The sequence below is a fragment of the Mauremys reevesii genome, linkage group 6 (assembly GCF_016161935.1).
Source record: "Mauremys reevesii isolate NIE-2019 linkage group 6, ASM1616193v1, whole genome shotgun sequence".
Taxonomy (NCBI): domain Eukaryota; kingdom Metazoa; phylum Chordata; order Testudines; family Geoemydidae; genus Mauremys; species Mauremys reevesii.
In genome coordinates this window covers 118,370,695-118,390,620 of record NC_052628.1, presented here as the reverse complement: position 1 = coordinate 118,390,620, position 19,926 = coordinate 118,370,695, and the positions used below count along the sequence as shown (strand labels likewise).

The window sequence follows — 19,926 nt, the reverse complement described above, 5'->3', positions numbered from 1 at the left end:
GAGAGACACACAAAATAGGAATATTTATACAATATCACCTGAAAATTTCCTCTCACAGTAATAAGGTCAGGAGATCTGTTATAAAGGGTGCATCGAACTGTTAAATTTCAGATTGCGTGTGAGCAGCAGCAGACCAGTCCTCCATGGGAAAGAGGAGCATACACCTCCCTCTGAAGTTTCTACTGCTTGAGACAACTTCCACACCAACATCAATGCCATCTTATTTTCCTACATCAGAAGTTGGGATGATAATATTTTGAAAGGGAAAAGTTTCTCCTACTGAAGTGCATGGGAATAATTTCCCCAGATAAAATAATCCCGAAGCTTTGGATATCAATTTCCATCTGTATTCTGGATGTCCACTTTGCTTCCACAATGGGCCAGGGCCATGGTCCTTATAAACTGAAGAAAGGGAATTTTAAAGTAAACACAGATAAATTACCATATTATTTTCTAGCATGCTGGTGGTCTCCAGATCCTCTGTGATGGGCTTTTAAAAGCACAGAACTGCATTTATCTCCCATTATCTTCGGTTAGGGTCTACCATAAGGGTGGCACTGCCTGGTTCACTCATGAGGGATTCCTTCAAACACTGATTCTCTGCATTCACTTGTTGAAGGAATGGAAGAACAAGCCATAGGACCTTGACATCTGCCAATCACTGCGATAAGGAGAGATGCAGAGGGGCTAAAAGAGTAGCTGGGTAACAATTACATGAACTTGGATCCATTGAAGCATGTCTCTGCATGACACCAGCATTCTCAATTGGCTCCTGCAGAGATCGGACTTTTTTTTTTTTTTTTTGGAAGCACCACTTGTTCTTTTCCTTTATGGCCATCTTCATCTTCTGCCAACTTTCTTCCAAGATGAGACTTGTACCGAATGGTATCCATCCTCACCTCCAAACCTATGATTGATTTTCCTGGTGTCATGCCTATCGTGAATCCAAGATGCTGTAGAAATGGAAATGCTGTGTGTGGTTTATGCTTTCTCTCTATGCAGAGCCCTGATCAGCAAACTGTCTAGGAAAGGACAGGCATGAACTCCATCCTTCCCTGAAGTTGTTATTAATGGTACCATGGAAAAGACTCAGAGCGTAGGTCTGACTGAATGGCATTGATTGGGTCTGGAACAGGTGGTACCCTCGTGCATAACAAGGGAATCGTTTGTGGGGTGGTAAATGGGTCGATGGAAGACAATCTGTATACGGTTGTCTGAGTGAACTTGAGAACCTCCCTTTTGAACTTTGGCTCCTTTAGGAACCTGGTCAGATGTTCAGACAGAAACTGGCTCTTCTTCCTTCCCTTCTTTGAGGATAGAAAAAGGAATGGGACCACCACTCAAGTTCTTGCTACATGGGTTGCATTGTTCTGAGTGGGTCCAGCCATTTCCAGGGGTTGCTAGAGATTGGGAATGAGACAATAGCATGCCTGTGGATTCTTGCAAAGCTTCAAAGAGCAACAAAGCCAAGAGCAGCCATTTGCTTACAAACTGAAAGAGCCTGGCACCAATTTCGGGGTCTAACTTCAAACAAAAGCTGGCTCTGAGGAAGTTGAGAACCTTGCCTCCATAATAGCTTATGGGCATTCCTTTTAGTACGGCCCCTGGCAAAGGGTACTCTCTCCTGCTGAATTTCAGAGATGGCTTCAATTTGCAGAATGACTCACATTCTTTTCTATCATACCTGGCTGGGGCCAGAATATAAATAAGTTTGGATGACTCCATTACTACCTTATCCCTTGTATTTCTGAAAATATTCTCATACTGAAGTACTAAGAGCTGGGAACTGATATGCCTACGCATCTAACTCAGTGACCAAAGATCTGATGCCCAGAGAAGAGAACGGGATAATGCTGGGACATGGCATAGCTGGTTACGGTGAGGGCATCTCAGAGTCCCGTGGCTTGACATCAGCCCTGCAGGGCAGAGGTGGGGGTAAGCCTGGGACATCTCAAAGGCCTATGGCATGACATAGTATATGCTTACATTAAAGTTATTGTAAACCATTAGTCTAGGTAAAAACTGACGGGTATCTCTCGAGGAGGCGGCCAAGGTGACCTCAGGCAGATGGGGCTCAGAGGGACAACTCCAGTTTGTCTACAGACAGAGCCATGTTCCCCAATAGGACACACAATAAGGCGAGGGAGGGAGGATGCACAGGCCTCCCCTTTGGCTTTCTCAGCTTACCCTTCTCCCTGACCCGCTGCAGGGTCACCAAATGCTGCAGCACTTCATAAGAGACCAAGCTGAGGAGAAATTCCCCCAAAGGGAAATCCAGCCCTGGAACATGACTGGCATTTAGATGTCCAAATGTTAGTCAGAACTTTGAAACAAAAAGGGTGGGATTCTTCTAAGAAAACCTCAGTAGCAGAAAGGGGGAAAAGCCCTACACCTGGCACTAGAAAGGCAAAGGAAAATGGTGGCGATGGGGAACTCCCCAGCTGCCAGCAAAGGTCATGTCTGTTTCTGTCCCCAAGCTGCAAGCAGGCTGAAGTACCAAGTCTGTTGGCTGTCGCACAATAGAGAAAGTGTTGGCTACGCTAGGTAGCCAGGCTCTGCCTGAAACAGAAGAGCTAATGCTGTTGACAGCCATGCCTTATCTGTGAGCAATATGTTGCCACCCCACAGTGGTGAGGTAAATTCATTAATGCTCTACGTCCTGGTCACAGGCAGAATCCTGGAGAAGGCATTTAGCAAACTGTCATGTGCGATTCGCCTATCTGAGAATTTTGTTCCCAACTGTATTTTGTTAGCACAGTTAAGCACACGCATTTCGTGAAAGATTTTCTGCATCTAGATAAATACATTACCATGAGATACTGGCTGTATACTACGACTACATGACATGAAACAGCTGTTCCTTATGACTGCATGTGGACACAAACTCGGAATGAGCAACATGTTGGCAAGGAATTGAGGTAAAACAACTTGACAAGATAAAATGAATTTATAAAGGACACGGAGGAAGAAAAGTAAGCTGTTAGGTACTAAGATGACACGTCACTTTATATAAATATTCCCCCCAGATGGGTGAAGAGAGACCAGATCTGTCTTTTAGTTCCCCATCCTGTCCGTTAATCCACGTTTCACTTGTTAATTATTTTCTGCATGCAATAGGTTGAAGATCCTCAGTTTTGTTCCTTTTTTCTTAATAAGCCTGTGAACTCACGCTGAGCTGATAAGCCACAGAAAGAGTGTGGGAAAAATAAGAGTTACTCACTTGCATCTGATAAGTTGCCTGAGTACTATGGGAAGATTAGTTTATTCTACTTTTCTCAATTCAGATTTCTAATTTCTCACTTTAAGTTTACATGAATGCTAATGAATTTTCCCCCAACCAAAACTTCTGACAGTGATCAAGAGAATTCATTATAAACTAATTAGTCTCAATATATTTTCAGCATTACAGATTTTCGATCAAATTAATCACATTTCAATTAGTTAAGGATGTACAAAAGTTTCCATGTCTAATTTTCCTATAGAAGAATCCTGCCTATAACTGTATTCAGTCAGTGACCCAGCCCCTAAATCAGTGTGGAATAACTCTCAGGTGTATTCTACAGGAGGGGAGAAACACTCTGGCCTTTTCTTGTAATTCTACAGTAATCATAAGGGCGGTATGACAAAGTTCCTCCTCTGCCTTGGTGGGTCCTGCACTTTTTGGCGGATTTGCTCGCCTCAGAGGTTCACGGCAGCTTGGCCACTTTTGCTAATGGCTCAAGCCTGCCGTTCACTCAGCTCACCTCATCACTGGCCAGCATGGGGGAAAGGGAGAACAATCCCCGCAGCCCCTGTTATCCCACCTAGTGGGTCGGGGGACAGGCCAGGGACCTTCCCCTCTGGTGGGACCCACAGTCCAGGTCAACTCCTCTTGTATCCAATGGGGGGAGGGGGAAACCCGGGCCCACCCTCTACTCCGGGTTCCAGCCCAGGGCCCTGTGGATCACAGCTGTCTACAGTGTTTCGTGTAACAGCTTTTTAACACTACAACTCCCTGGGCTTCTTCCCCAGGGCCTCCTCCCAACACCTTCTGTATCCTCATCACAGGATCTTCCTCCTGATGCCAGATAGCGTTTGTGCTCCTCAGACCTCCAGCAGCAGCACTCCCTCTCACTCTCAGCTCCTTGCATGCCCCTCACTGACCAAAGTGAGGTCCTTTTTAAAGCAGGTGCCCTGATTAGCCTGCCTGTCTTAACTGATTCTAGCAGCTTCTTAATTGGCTCCAGAGGTCCTAATTAGCCTGCCTGCCTTAATTGGTTCCAGCAAGTTCCTGATTCTTCTGGAACCGCCTGTTACCTTACCCGGGGAAAAGGGACCTGCTTAATCTGGGGCTAATATATCTGCCTTCTATCACTCTCCTGTAGCCATCTGGCCCGACCCTGTCACAGCAGGACTGGAGAACCAGGCAGTCACTGGGGTAAGAGGGAGTGGGACTGGTCACTTACTGGAGGGAAGGCTATAGCGTATGGGGAGGGAGGAAAACAGAGCCCTAACCTAGGTGAACAAGCAAGAGGATAATGACAGCAAGAGAAGGAGAAGTGGCTGACACTCACCACTAGTGGCTAGACAGAGTAAAGAGGAGCCGGTTAGAGAGAGAACAGATCCCACTATTGCACTGGGATTGCAAAGCAACTGGAGTGCTGCTGCCTTTGTTCAGGCCCTTAGGTAGCAGCCCGTGTGCTTCTGGAAACCTGAATACAAATAATGAGAACATCTGGTTGATCTGGACTTCCACAGCGCTAGGTTCATACCACTTCCGTTTCCGTGCTCTCTGGTGATCCTTGGCCGAGTGGTTCTCAACCTATTTACCATTGTGGGCAGCATATGTAGCTCTCTGTGTGTTATGTGGGCTGCATGCACACAATATATACACTGCCTGTATGGTCCTGAGGATGTCACATGGGCCGTAGCTGTGTGCTGATTGGGCCGCAAGCGGCCTGCGGGCTGAGAACCACTGCTTTGGCCAATGCCGTAAGCACCACTCATGGGTTCTGAACAGAGGATTGCTGCAACCTTAGAGCCTTTTGAGGGCAGGATGGAAGAGTCAAAGAATAATGATGAAATGGTCTTCGCTGTTTTCCCTCCTGGATGCACGCTGACTGCCTGAATGTAACATAAGAAACTAAAACAAAATGCCATTCAGGCAACACAAAAAGAAAAACTACTAATTTTTGAGGATGCTCAATAGCTTCCGATTAACATTCCTCAAATAAACCCCGTTCCATGCTGTTATTTCTCACCTGTTCCTAAGGGTAAGATGGCTACAGAGGGCTCTGAGCAGACGAGCCTGTGTCTGATTTCTTCCAGCGCACCAAGGACCCAACCAACTGTGCCGTCGCCGCCGCACACCAGCACTCGGAAATAGGGAACTTGAGAGAATGTATGAAATCTTCATTTAAAAACAAAAGCATAAGAAATAATATTACACTGTGATGCAGAAAATTAATTAGGCCTCCCATAATATTCTCTTTAAAACAACACAAAAGAGTTCTTAGTCATTACTGCTTTTTCCTTCCCTCGCTTTAAGTTTTGATTAAGAAAAGCTGATAAAATGGACAATAAAACTTAGAACTATCAGAGGAGTTTTCTGCCTAACAAACTTGAAGTTATATTTCTCACGATGTTTCCCCATAGCCGAAGTTGGTAATTGAGGTCTCTCCCACAGGGAATTAACAAGACACAGACACAAAAAGGTCTACATTTTTAAAATGTGTCTATTTGTGTTTTCATTTACACATCTGTAATTCTGTCCGTCGCTTGGGATTTCTGTCTGGTTTTAAATGGAAGTTTACAACACCATTGTCATTCACGTTGAATGCAGTACTTGGTTATTAAACGGTGAGCATTTCCTTGTCCGCTAGCATATACTGATGGGACTGAAAAAACCCAGAAGGGGGTGTTTCTGTACAACTATGGATTTGTAAAAACTGAGATTCTAAATAGGATCCCATTCGCACAACACTTTCAGCCCTACCAATCAAGGCACTTTACAATGGAGTTTATCGTTCTTCCCATTTTACAGGTGGAAAACTGAGGCTCAGCGAGGTGAAGTGTCTTGCCCATAGTAACAGAGAAATACTGCAGCCAACAATAGGTTCTATGGGCATAACACTGACAGTCATGCTGTAGGAACCAGCCTAAACAAACCATGGTCCTGGCAAAGTTAGAAGACCTGTACTGCTAATTTTTTACTGCTTCTTCGTTATGGACTGTTGAACCCACTTGCACTGGATGAAGGTAAAATAATAAAGTTAACCTTTGAGAGTTTTATTTCAAGGCACTGGAGTCAATTTAGGTAGTACAAAAATAAACGATAATGTAGTAGGATTTAAAAAAACACATTTTTCCATTACAATAAGCAGGCAATACTATTACTCATTGGTAACTAAACTGTGTTTTTAAAAAACCAGTAACACATTGCTTTGGTTTTTCCATTCTTACGGCTTAGAAATGGCGTTACCATTTCTGAATAATCAGCTCCTCTTAAATTTCTGCAACTGTAGGCAAATTCCAGGAATAGAAATAGAGACATCTAATTACACCTTTCTATTACCTGACATTAAGAATGGTTGGAAATAGTGGCAAAAATTATGACTTGGCAGCCGTGTTGCTCAAAGCTCTCTCTTTTCCCCCCTTCCTTCTCCATCAATTGTGTTAACCACCAGTAGTTATTTGCACTGTGGTGATGTGCACATGCTCCCATCAGGATCTGGACCCTTCTGTGCTAGACACTGATAAACACATCAGAAACAATTCTGCCCTCTCCTCTTTGTGAAACTTGAAAGTTTTCCATTTGTTTTTAAAATAAGGACCACAATTTCTAAGAGAGGCCCTGCAGTGTAATTCTCACACATGCAATACAGGAGTAAATAAAATGAGTTGGAGGAAATTTTAGCTATTTTGTGTGTGTGACAGAGCGAGAGATCGAACAAGTATCAGTAAATTACTATTTTGGTGATACTATTCCATTCACTAAAGAACTATTGTGATAAAAGATTTACCCAGGCAGTGGACCTCCATTAGTGAGTTCAAAGACCTGATGAGGATTTAGCAGTTTTCTAAAACTGTAGAGTAGATCTCGGCCTTTCAAACCTCCACTTTTGGGATTCACAAAGACAAGTAGTGGACAGCAGTTCTGTGGTAGCTTGGTATGCTGGAAGATGCAAAGAGGTGTTAGAACAAAAGTGCAGATGTTAGACTATTACAGTATTCCAAGAATATCCACTCACAGTCCTTTAGTAAAAAAAACCCACAATCAAAAGGTAATAGTGTGGCTTGAATGCATATTTGATTTTGCTTTTTGGAAAAGTGAAGATGTACAGTTAGCTTGGCCATGTGGTAAAAATGAAGACATTACATGACACAATATTTCCAAGGTATGCATATCAGGTTCAGTTTCTATTGACTTTAGAAAGAAACATTTCAATAATCTGAGTCCACTGAATTCAAGCAGCAAAGCCTATCAACTGGGGTGCTAAATACTCTTACAAAAAAAAAAAAAAAGTCATAAAAGGCCCTGTTTGGAGCATGAAGTCTAGGAAAACAGCAATTGCCGATCTGGGTCACAGTCATGATCCAACTAATGCAGCATCCTGTCTCCACGCGTGATCAGTGCCAGATGCTCCAGAGGAAGGTGCAAGAAACCTGAACTGGGTGGGGCTAGGGAATGATCTACCAATGGGAAATATTTTTTCATCGACCCCGTCAGTGACAGATTGGATCATGCCATGAAGCATGAGGTTTATTATCCCATACAAATCTGGGGGATTTGGGGGGGGGGTTCCCTTGATAATATAACTGTTACATTAGGCTTTATGCCTCTCTCACCACGAAGCCCATGGAGCCTCCACCGCCTGTCAGCGTAGGCTTGAAATGTAAAGTCTGTCACACTGTTGCCCGGGATTGAGGGGTGTGTCTGCCCCAGAATGTGATCAAGCTAATTGGGACCATATTATGTGCACTCAGCCACCCTGAATTACTGAAATAGACCACCACATAGTTAAGGGTTAATTTGGAGACAGGCTTTTAGATGCAAGGTCATATCTAGCTGGCAGTTTCTGCTAATCAGAATGGGAGGAGAGGACAGACAAGTAAATAACTGAGACTGAAAACCTTGGTGGTTGGGAAACCTGGAGTCTGGACGCCTCTGATATTAAAAGTTTATTGAAAGTTAGAAAAGTGGTGATCCAGGAGGGGCCATCATGACCTGTGTGTTTTGTAGAAGTTAGTTATAAAAGATCAGCTAATAGAGTGTACTTGGGAAGCCATCTTAAGAGATGTTTTTTCCCAACACCCTTTCTCCCCGGTGGGTGAGCAACTGGTCAGTGCGAACCTGCTGTTAATTACTCAATACCGTTCCAGATGTTAGGTAAATATCTGGGATGTTCTAAACCTATTGCTTATGTCTATGTGTGCTTAAATCTAATAAACTGCACTGTTAGAGAGAGCACACTGACTTGCAGGAGTCTTACCAGCTGGAATTGCTGTGTTCCCACTGATTTATTCCTTACAGTGCCTGGAGCGAATAGTGAACTTGCCCCTGTTGGGGGTTCTGAAACCCCCAGGTAACAGCACCAAATAGCAATCCAGGAAAACAAGAGGGGTATGACGCATGCCACTAAAATCTACCCTTCTGATTCTGACCCTTGAAAACCTGAACAGTCACAACCAAAAAGGTCCAGTGATCCTGATGCCCACAAAAGCCAAGTGCCATCGCACAAGCTATCAAATCACTACTGCGAACAGACTTTAATAATAAACATTGGGGAAGTTTTAAATGAGCCCTGATCTGCCTCTCTCTGACTTTGTCACTACCCCTGCAGCTAACCACTGAAAGGAAGGGACTGGAGTCGCTGGAGCCACATCTCTCTCATAACCTCAAGTATTCACTGCTGTGAGTGCGCTGTGTCACCTCATCTGGCACTACTTTCACCAGAGCTCCCAAAGCTCAGAGGGGCGGAGGTGGGGATCCTCCCAGAAGCCACCTCGAAAGAAGAATTGTTCACTGTATTATGGGTGTTGAACACAGTAGGTGGTTTCTAGGATAAGGTAAACATACTGCGCAGAAGCAGCACGTAGGGCTTCATTGGAAGTCAGAACTAGGTAAGGAACAGATGTCAGAAATACGGTATTGGAACGGTTTTAAACCAGTTTTCAAATGATTGGACAAACATCAGAAAACACCAAGCTACCTTTCTTTTCATTTCATTCAGCCACGCATTACAGAAGAATAACTTCCATAGAGATACAAAGATGGCACACAAAGAAAAGCTGCTTCTTCATTTCTCTATCAGGCATTTTCAACTGAGAGTTCCCAAACCGAAACGTTGGCGGTGACCCCTTATTCATGGTCATTTGCATTCACCAACGGGACAGCATTCAGAGAACAGCAGTTTGGCATGAGGCTGGAAGGAACGATTTATGAGGAAAGATGAAAAGAACTAAAATATCAGTAGTTTGGCTAAGCAGTGATTAAGGGGATCATGACAACAGACTACAAATATTTGAAGAGTATCTACACCTAGGAAGTGCCTACATAATATGGGGATCATTCTCCAGACATAGCTACAAGGGAGTGTAACCAAGAGTAACGAGATTAAACCAACATATGGCAGACGTAAACGGGATATGAGGAAATACTTCCTGACACAGAGGGATGTTTGCCAAGATTTTCACAAGTGAACAATGACTTTGGGTGTCCCGATTGTTGAGTTCCTAACTTGAGATATCTTACAGGTGCTGGTTTTCAGAAAGGATGGAGCGCCTGCCCTCTGAAAATCAGGCCTTTTAAGATGTCTTAAATCACTTATCATTATGAAAATGTTTGTCTTTAGCATATTAGTCTCCAAAGAGATCCCACGGGCAATAGCCCCTTTCACTTGGGACTTGTAAAAGTAGAATGGAAACACCGCTGCAGGTAAAAATCCTGCACTAGCAGGGAGAGAGCTTTTCTACCTACAGCATCTAAGGTTCTAGTGCAAGGGTCCCCAACCTTTTTGGCTGGCGGGCGCCAAGTGATGTCATCGAGAGGCGTCGCCACCGAAATTCGGGAGCAATGCCTCTCGATGACGTCACTTGTCGGCGACAAACGTTGTCATTGAGAGGCGTCCCCACCGAAATGCCGCTGAAATTCGGCGGCATTTCGGCAGGTGCTCTCCCAGGTGCCAGGATGCGGGCGCATTAAGATGCATGGCGCCCGCGGGCACCGCGTTGGGGACCACTGTTCTAGTGGGTAATAAGAGAAAACAGCCAACTTGAGCTGTAACAATTTGAGAGTTTATGCTACAAATATGCAAATAAAGACAATTTAGGCTGTCAAAGTTTAAAGACAGATACAAGACTTAGGAGTCTGGGAGCATTATCCAGCTGCTCATCTGGGGCAGCAAATGGCAGAATTACTTCTCTTCATCCCAGAAGTCATGTATGACAATACTATTGGGTACACTGTGAAAACTGGTTAGCTTTGAATGTAAGCTGAGCAGACCGGGCAAGGTTCCAACTTTATAGAACAACAATGATGCTGACTAAGAAATGCTTTGAGGGGGAAAAGGGAAGAGATGTCAAAGGATTATATGAATGAATATACAGGAATTTGTCATATCTTATCAATACTCCAGCTAAGGGTTCGGGAAGGATGCATCATCTAAGCTTCATTTTCAGTCATTTAAAACTTTCTCCACAAGACTTTTGTTTTTTTGGGGGGGGGGTGATGGGAGGAGGGGCTCTGATCGTTCTCATGTTTGGTCTCAAGCCCAGAAAATTTTAAAAAATAATCTTCAAAATGTATTTCACTGCTTGACTTATGCAAATGTGAGGGGAAAGCTTTGTCAAGTGTTAAAAGGATATTTCAGACACTTTCTCCGCTTTAGAGCTGAAAACGTTTAAACACTGCAAACTAGGCAAGTCCCTCATCTTGAATGAGGATGAGAACTTTTGCTTTTAAATTTTCTTCTCAAGAAATCTGGTTTTAAAATATATTGTGGACATTTAAAAACAGCATAGGAAGCATGTATTTTCTATTATTTTCCTTAATTTTAGAGAGCAACACAGAATTTGGTTTTAAATGTGCTCACTCAAACATTTACTGAAAGCCTGATTTAAAGTCCACCACCAAGTGCCTTACCACTGATTGCTGAGAGCTTCGCATCAGGTCCTACATGCTTAATCAAAAACACGTTTACAGTTTGGAAAGGACCTTGCAATCTTGCTTAAGCAAATATGATCCAATCATGTACCCTCTATCAAACTTTTCTTTAATGGTTCTACTCATACACAAAGTGCTTTATTATAAACAGGAAAATCAATAGTACAATACATTAAATAAGACGACGACAATGATAATAGTACATATATTTGTGCATCATGGGGTGAAGAATTCAGTGACACAGGAAGTCGCAGGGATGGTGGCTGTACTACAAAAAGGAATTATCAGTGGTAGTATGATAGCTAGAGAGTGAATTCTTTCTTCAGTTGCCCTACCACCTCTGGATGCATGCATACCTTGCTCAAGAGGATTCCTCATTACCACAGATAATTCTTTATCAGATAGTAATTTGGAGTTCAACTCTACAGAAATGCTTAAATAGCAGAATCCTGTAAGGGAAGAAACTTTAAGTGTGTTCAGCATAATGCTTAATTTGTTCTTAATCCTACAATCTGCAGTAAAGTTAAACAGGACAATGCCAAACTCCGACTGGTAAGAGACAAAGCAGCTTCAATTAGAAGACTGTTCTCCTTTGCATGGGAATTAAACAGTTCTGTGCAAACGTGATATATGCCATCATGTGCCAGCAATGCCCCTCTGCCATGTACATTGGCCAAACCGGACAGTCTCTACGCAAAAGAATAAATGGACACAAATCTGACATCAGGAATCATAACATTCAAAAACCAGTGGGAGAACACTTCAACCTCTCTAACCACTCAGTGACAGACTTGAAGGTGGCAATTTTGCAACAAAAAAACTTCAAAAACAGACTCCAAAGAGAAACTGCTGAACTTGAATTAATATGCAAATTAGATACAATTAACTCTGGCCTAAACAGAGACTGGGAATGGTTGGGTCATTACACTAATTGAATCTATTTCCCTATGTTAAGTTCTCCTCACACCTTCTATGGGCCATCTTAATTATCACTTCAAAAAGTTTTTTTTCCTCCTGCTGATGATAGCTCATCTCAATTGATTAGACTCTGCCTGTTGGTATGCATACTTCCACCTTTTCATGTTCTCTGTATGTATAGTATCAGAGGGGTAGCCGTGTTAGTCTGGATCTGTAAAAGCAACAAAGAATCCTGTGGCACCTTATAGACTAACAGACGTTCTGCAGCATGAGCTTTCGTGGGTGAATACCCACTTCTTCAGATGCAAGTGGTGGAAATTTCCAGGGGCAGGTTAATATATGCAAGCAAGAAGCAAGCTAGAGATAACGAGGTTAGTTCAATCAGGGAGGATGAGGCCCTGTTCTAGCAGTTGAGGTGTGAAAACCAAGGGAGGAGAAACTGGTTCTGTAATTGGCAAGCCATTCACAGTCTTTGTTTAATCCTGAGCTGATGGTGTCAAATTTGCAGATGAACTGGAGCTCAGCAGTTTCTCTTTGAAGTCTGGTCCTGAAGTTTTTTTGCTGCAGGATGGCCACCTTAAGATCTGCTATTGTGTGGCCAGGGAGGTTGAAGTGTTCTCCTACAGGTTTTTGTATATTGCCATTCCTAATATCTGATTTGTGTCCATTTATCCTTTTCCTTAGAGACTGTCCAGTTTGGCCGATGTACATAGCAGAGGGGCATTGCTGGCATATGATGGCATATATTACATTGGTGGACGTGCAGGTGAATGAACCGGTGATGGTGTGGCTGATCTGGTTAGGTCCTGTGATGGTGTTACTGGTGTAGATATGTGGGCAGAGTTGGCATCGAGGTTTGTTGCATGGGTTGGTTCCTGAGCTAGAGTTACTATGGTGCGGTGTGCAGTTACTGGTGAGAATATGCTTCAGGTTGGCAGGTTGTCTGTGGCGAGGACTGGCCTGCCACCCAAGGCCTGTGAAAGTGTGGGATCATTCTCCAGGATGGGTTGTAGATCCCTGATGATGTGCTGGAGGGTTTTAGCTGGGGACTGTATGTGATGGCCAGTGGAGTCCTGTTGGTTTCTTTCTTGGGTTTGTCTTGCAGTAGGAGGCTTCTGGGTACACGTCTGGCTCTGTTGATCTGTCTCCTTATTTCCTCGTGCGGGTACTGTAGTTTTGAGAATGCTTGGTGGAGATTTTGTGGGTGTTGGTCTCTGTCTGTGGGGTTAGAGCAGATGCGGTTGTACCTCAGTGCTTGGCTGTAGACAATGGATCTTGTGGTGTGCCCGGGATGGAAGCTGGAGGCATGAAGGTAGGCATAGCGGTCGGTAGGTTTTCGGTATAGGGTGGTGTTAATGTGTCCATCAATTATTTGCACCGTAGTGTCTAGGAAGTGGACCTCCCGTGTAGATTGGTCCAGGCTGAGGTTGATGGTGGGGTGGAAGCTGTTGAAATCGTGGTGGAATTTTTCCAGAGTCTCTTTCCCATGGGTCCAGATGATGAAGATGTCATCAATGTAGCGTAGGTAGAGAAGGGGACGGGAGCTGAGGAAGCGTTGTTCCAGGTCAGCCATAAAAATATTGGCATATTGTGGGGCCATGCGGGTGCCCATAGCGGTGCCACTGATCTGGAGATATATATTGTCATCAAATTTGAAATAATTGTGTCTGAGGATAAAGGCACAGAGCTCAGCAACCAGTTGTGCTGTGGCATCATCAGGGATACTGTTCCTGACAGCTTGTATTCCATCAGCGTGTGGGATGTTGGTGTAGAGAGCCTCTACATCCATGGTGGCCAGGATGGTGTTTTCTGGAAGGTCACCAATGCATTGTAGTTTCCTCAGGAAATCAGTGGTGTCACGGAGATAGCTGGGAGTGCTGGTGGCATAGGGTCTCAGTAGAGAGTCCACATATCCAGACAGTCCTTCAGTGAGAGTACCAATGCCCGAGATGATGGGGCGTCCAGGATTTCCAGGTTTGTGGATTTTGGGCAGTAGATAGAATAGCCCTGGTCGGGGCTCTAAGGGTATGTTGATTTGTTCCGGTGTTAGTGTAGGGAGTGTCCTGAGTAGATGGTTCAGCTCCTTAGTGTATTTCTCAGTGGGATCTGAGGGCAGTGGCCTGTAGAATTTGGTGTTGGAGAGTTGTCTGGCGGCCTCCTTTTGGTAGTCAGATCTGTTCATGATGACAACAGCACCTCCTTTATCAGCCTCTTTGATTATAATGTCAGGATGGTTTCTGAGGCTGTGGATGGCATTGCGTTCTGCACGACTTAGGTTATGAGGCAAGCGATGTTGTTTTTCCACAATTTCTGCCTGTGCACGTCGGCGGAAGCATTCAATGTATAGGTCCAGACTGTCATTTCGACCCTCAGGAGGAGTCCATGTGGAGTTCTTCTTTTTGTGCTGTTGGTGGGAGGGTAACTGTGTATCAGTGCGCTGTTCAGTGTTGTCCTGAAAGTATTCTTTGAGTCGGAGACGGCGAAAGTAGGCTTCCAGATCGCCGCAGAACTGTATCATGTTGGTGGAGGTGGCAGGGCAAAAAGAGAGTCCCCGAGATAGGACAGACGTTTCTTCTGGGCTGAGTGTGTGGTTGGACAGATTGACGATATTGCTGGGTGGGTTAGGGGTACCACGGTTGTGGCCCCATGTGGCAGGTAGGAGTTTAGACAGCTTACAGTCCTTTTTCCTTTGTAGAGAGGTGAAGTGAGTGATGTAGATCTCCTGTCTTATTTTAGTGAAGTCCGTTTGTATGGAAGTTTGGTTATTGATGAGAGTCTCCAGGTTGGAGAGCTCTTTTTTGATGTTTTCCTGTTTGCTGTATAGGAGGCTGATCAGGTGGTTCCTCAGTTTCTTTGATAGAGTATGGCATAATCTCTCACTGTGGTCTGTGTAGTATGTAGATAGCAGTGGATTTTTTACCTTTAGTCCATTTGGTATGATGTCCATCCGTTTGCATTTGGAAAGGAAGATGATGTCTGTCTGTATTTGTGCAAGTTTCTTCATGAGGTTGATGGATTTCCACATCATCTGGACCCATGGGAAAGAGACTCTGGAAAAATTCCACCACGATTTCAACAGCTTCCACCCCACCATCAACCTCAGCCTGGACCAATCTACACGGGAGGTCCACTTCCTAGACACTACGGTGCAAATAATTGATGGACACATTAACACCACCCTATACCGAAAACCTACCGACCGCTATGCCTACCTTCATGCCTCCAGCTTCCATCCCGGGCACACCACAAGATCCATTGTCTACAGCCAAGCACTGAGGTACAACCGCATCTGCTCTAACCCCACAGACAGAGACCAATACCCACAAAATCTCCACCAAGCATTCTCAAAACTACAGTACCCGCACGAGGAAATAAGGAGACAGATCAACAGAGCCAGACGTGTACCCAGAAGCCTCCTACTGCAAGACAAACCCAAGAAAGAAACCAACAGGACTCCACTGGCCATCACATACAGTCCCCAGCTAAAACCCCTCCAGCACATCATCAGGGATCTACAACCCATCCTGGAGAATGATCCCACACTTTCACAGGCCTTGGGTGGCAGGCCAGTCCTCGCCCACAGACAACCTGCCAACCTGAAGCATATTCTCACCAGTAACTGCACACCGCACCATAGTAACTCTAGCTCAGGAACCAACCCATGCAACAAACCTCGATGCCAACTCTGCCCACATATCTACACCAGTAACACCATCACAGGACCTAACCAGATCAGCCACACCATCACCGGTTCATTCACCTGCACGTCCACCAATGTAATATATGCCATCATATGCCAGCAATGCCCTCTGCTATGTACATCGGCCAAACTGGACAGTCTCTAAGGAAAAGGATAAATGGACACAAATCAGATATTAGGAATGGCAATATACAAAAACCTGTAGGAGAACACTTCAACCTCCCTGGCCACACAATAGCAGATCTTAAGGTGGCCATCCTGCAGCAAAAAAACTTCAGGACCAGACTTCAAAGAGAAACTGCTGAGCTCCAGTTCATCTGCAAATTTGACACCATCAGCTCAGGATTAAACAAAGACTGTGAATGGCTTGCCAATTACAGAACCAGTTTCTCCTCCCTTGGTTTTCACACCTCAACTGCTAGAACAGGGCCTCATCCTCCCTGATTGAACTAACCTCGTTATCTCTAGCTTGCTTCTTGCTTGCATATATTAACCTGCCCCTGGAAATTTCCACCACTTGCATCTGAAGAAGTGGGTATTCACCCACGAAAGCTCATGCTGCAGAGTCTGTTAGTCTATAAGGTGCCACAGGATTCTTTGTTGCTCTGTATGTATAAATATCTCCTGTCTGTGTGTTCGATTCTATGCATCCGAAGAAGTGAGCTGTAGCTCACGAAAGCTCATGCTTAAATAAATTTGTTAGTCTCTAAGGTGCCATAAGTGCTCCTGTTCTTTTTGCGGATACAGACTAACACGGCTGCTACTCTGAAAGCCGTGCAAACTGGTTACCCTGGTCAGTATTTGGACGCACAGCTTCACCCGGTTCTAAGAGGTACGTGTCTCCTTTTGTTATTGGGGCATGTGACTGGTCACTCTGGCACTGGAGAATTTTTTTAATCCCTTACTGAAGGCCAAATGGGAAAATATGAATTATGGTTTGTTACATTGTAGAATGGAATATGTGACTCACACAGTCTCGTGTAGGATTTTTTTCTTTATCCTGACTTTGGTATGAAGCTTGAAAGTGAAATTTGCAGAGGGATTTCTCATTGGCTGGTTTTTAGTCAGAAATGTATTCCTTATCCCCCCAACGATAGCTGGAGGAGCGTGATTTACATGCTGTGGCAGTCACCACAGGTTGTTTTATTTGTCAAGATTAGTAGGCCGTAGTTTTGTGCTCTGACAGATCTGTTATTCATTCTAATCCCATTTCTGCTGAATATCGGGCATAGCTGTGTCTGGTGGTGGCAGAATGGAATGCCTAACAGCAAATGAATACTAAGTGTTCTGTGCTGCAAACTTTATCCATTTGTTCTGGTGGGAGCAGTTTTTATCCAGGAGATGCAGACCAGAAAACTCAGCTCTGCAATCAAAGTAGGCATTTACATGTGTATTCTCTGTAGCAGCTGTGTGTGAAAGGTACTTAGGATTCCCAGAGTTTGGATCCCCATATCCCTCGGTCCGGGTAAGAGGAGTAATCTTAGCATATTGTAACTTTCACATAACTTTATACTTAACGGGTCAGTAACACCTGACAAGAGGCTGCGTAGAGGTTTGTGTATATTTTTGTAATGTTGCAATGGGATGGGGAGGCTAGAATGGACGCACTGCAATAATCTGGCTATGAGGGGCATTATCACTGCCTCTGCTCTCCAGGATGGCCAAATTCTGCTGGCGAACCCATTTGTCTAAACACTTACTGCAATTTATGACTCAGCACAATATTTTTAGGCCAAACTGGCTCCTATGCATATTATTTCCTTGCGTAGGCTCACACTTGAGCCATGACTCCTTATCCCCTCCAAATTTGTTTTTAAAGAGTTATTTGTCACCACAACAAAATTATATTCAACTAGTTTAAGGTTTTAGTTTGCATGCAGGTCCAGCAATTCAGGGTTCAGGTATCCATGGCACAAGGGAAAATAATTCCATTTAAAGAGACAGCAACTGAATTTGATATTTGTTTATTATCCTTATTATTAACATGTATACTTCAGCAGCACCTACAGAGCCCCATCAGTGGTGGGGCCTAGGCACTGTACACACATGAGATGGTACTGCCCCTACAGCGCCCTGTAAAAACCTGGCCTGGAGATGTACTTCTGATGTCTTCTCAGTTGCTCAGTATTTACTGGAGAGACTAACGATAGACCCTGACTACAGACATAGAAATTGATAAACTTTCCCAGTATGTAGAATAAAATAAAGTGCTAATCAAACATCTGTTTGACCAGCTGCTGACCAGTGATTCTCTCATCTATCTGCCATCTCTACTCTTCACTCAGAGGAGAACACTAGATGTAATGGGATACAAGCGCTCCATTGCTAAATATCTGAAAGGCTGCCACAAAAAAGATGGTGAAAAATTGTTCGCTCTTGCCACAGAGGGCAGGACAAGAGGCAACAGGTTCAAACTACAGCACAGCAGATTTAGATGAAATCTCAGGAAAAACTTCCGAACTGTAAGAACAGTAGGAGAGTGGAACAAACTGCCTAGGGAGGTTGCGGAAGTTCCTTCACTGCAGGTTTTCAAGAGGGGACTTAACAACTACCTGTCCTGGAGAGTTTAGACCAGAGGCCCCCAATCTGGGGGCGGGGGCTGGCAGGAATGTTCGGGGGGTGCAGCTGGGACCTGGGCCAGTTCCCACAGGAACGGGGAGGGAGCGCAACCCAACTCTGCTCGTGGCCCTGGTCCTGCCCAAGATCGGGCTGCTGACCTGGGGCACCACTCCCGCCCCCAGCTATGACTCCAGCCTCAGCCCCCTTACCCTTGTCCGCATCCCCCTTCCCTTCCAGAGCCTTGGCCCTGCTCCCAGGCATGGCGCGGGGGGTGGGGGGGACAGGCATGGACTGGGGTAAGAGGCGGTGTGAGGTAAAAAGTTTGGGGACCACTGGTTTCAAGCCACAACAAATCCTGCATCTTGGCAGGGGGTTGGATTGGATGACCCTTGCGGTCCATTCTAACCCTATGATTCTAGGTGGGATTTAGGATAACTCTGTGGAAGCATGCGGGTTTTGCAGCTGAATTGGGCCATTGTAAGTATCTGGATATTTTTATTTATAGAAAGAAATGTGCAAAAGTTACCTTGTAAAGGTGCTTTAAATTTAGAACCGTCACTGTCCAGTCATTTCCAACCTAATATTTTGTGCCATAAAATGGCACTCAGTAGGGCATCATATGCTGTAGAAGAAAATGTTGTTCTGCAACATGCTGTACTGTTGCTCTCATGTTAATTAAAGAACAAAATATTTTATTTTACTTAAATATTCTGAAATAAATGTTATTTTACAAAATCCCTAATAGGTCAAATATGGTGAGGTGACAAGGAAACAACATACAGAGGTAGGCCAATCCGACCTGTCTGTCTGTGTGAGAAGCAATGAGAACCACTCTAATGAATTTTGTATTTAAACTTTATTTTTAATCAAGATAATCAAGGGGAAAATATATCTCAGACAAACTTTCATGAAGAGCTCACAAGAGCCATGAGTATGGACAGGGCTTTATTTTTAAAAGGCATCTCAAATGGAGTAAATGAATTGTTTTGTTTTTATAATATGCAAAGAATAAATTTGAGAGCAGACACTAAGTTTTACTGTTTACTTTTATGCCAAATGATAACTAGCCTTCAAGATTAGAGACGTTGCAGCTTTTTTTTATTATTAAGTTACAACTTCACAAAACTGGCTCACGACTGTTAGGCCAAAATTGAAAAGGTGACAGTTTCAAACCACACATTCCTTTTCTGGGACTAAATTTTGCTTCATTCTCATTTTAGTCAGTCAATTCTTCCCACTCCCACAACAGTGACAGAGGAAAAACAAATACAATATAGTTTGGTATAGTACAAAATTTTGATACAAGTATTTCCCACAGCTGCGTGCAGGGCTAAAAGATCACATACAATTATAAAAAAAAGAACAAAATCTTACTTGAAGTTCTACTCTAGGTAAGCAATGAGCAACGTAAGCTACTTTCCACGTTAGATGGCCTGAAACGCTCAATGTTAACTACTAAAATAAGTTTCATTTTAGAGATTACTGAGTAGAAGCAATACATTTTCTATCATTTAAGAAGTTATTGTAAATCTTCCTACCTATCAAAAGTGCAGCCTCATAGTGCCAATGAGCCCAGAGTTTCTAGATATAACTTGCATCTTAGGAT

At 44.0% G+C, this 19,926-nt stretch overlaps 1 protein-coding gene across 1 annotated transcript in view; it reads right to left on the bottom strand.

Annotated features, from left to right (window-relative positions):
* DGKQ (diacylglycerol kinase theta) overlaps positions 1 to 19,926 on the bottom strand; it is a gene marked incomplete at its 5' end in the record, with an annotated part of 151,056 nt that overhangs the window by 18,924 nt on the left and 112,206 nt on the right. Inside the window, 2 exons of the mRNA XM_039542816.1 lie at positions 5,241 to 5,389; positions 7,002 to 7,153. Coding sequence (XP_039398750.1) covers positions 5,241 to 5,389; positions 7,002 to 7,153 — 301 coding nt within the window. The remainder of the gene's footprint in view (positions 1 to 5,240; positions 5,390 to 7,001; positions 7,154 to 19,926) is intronic.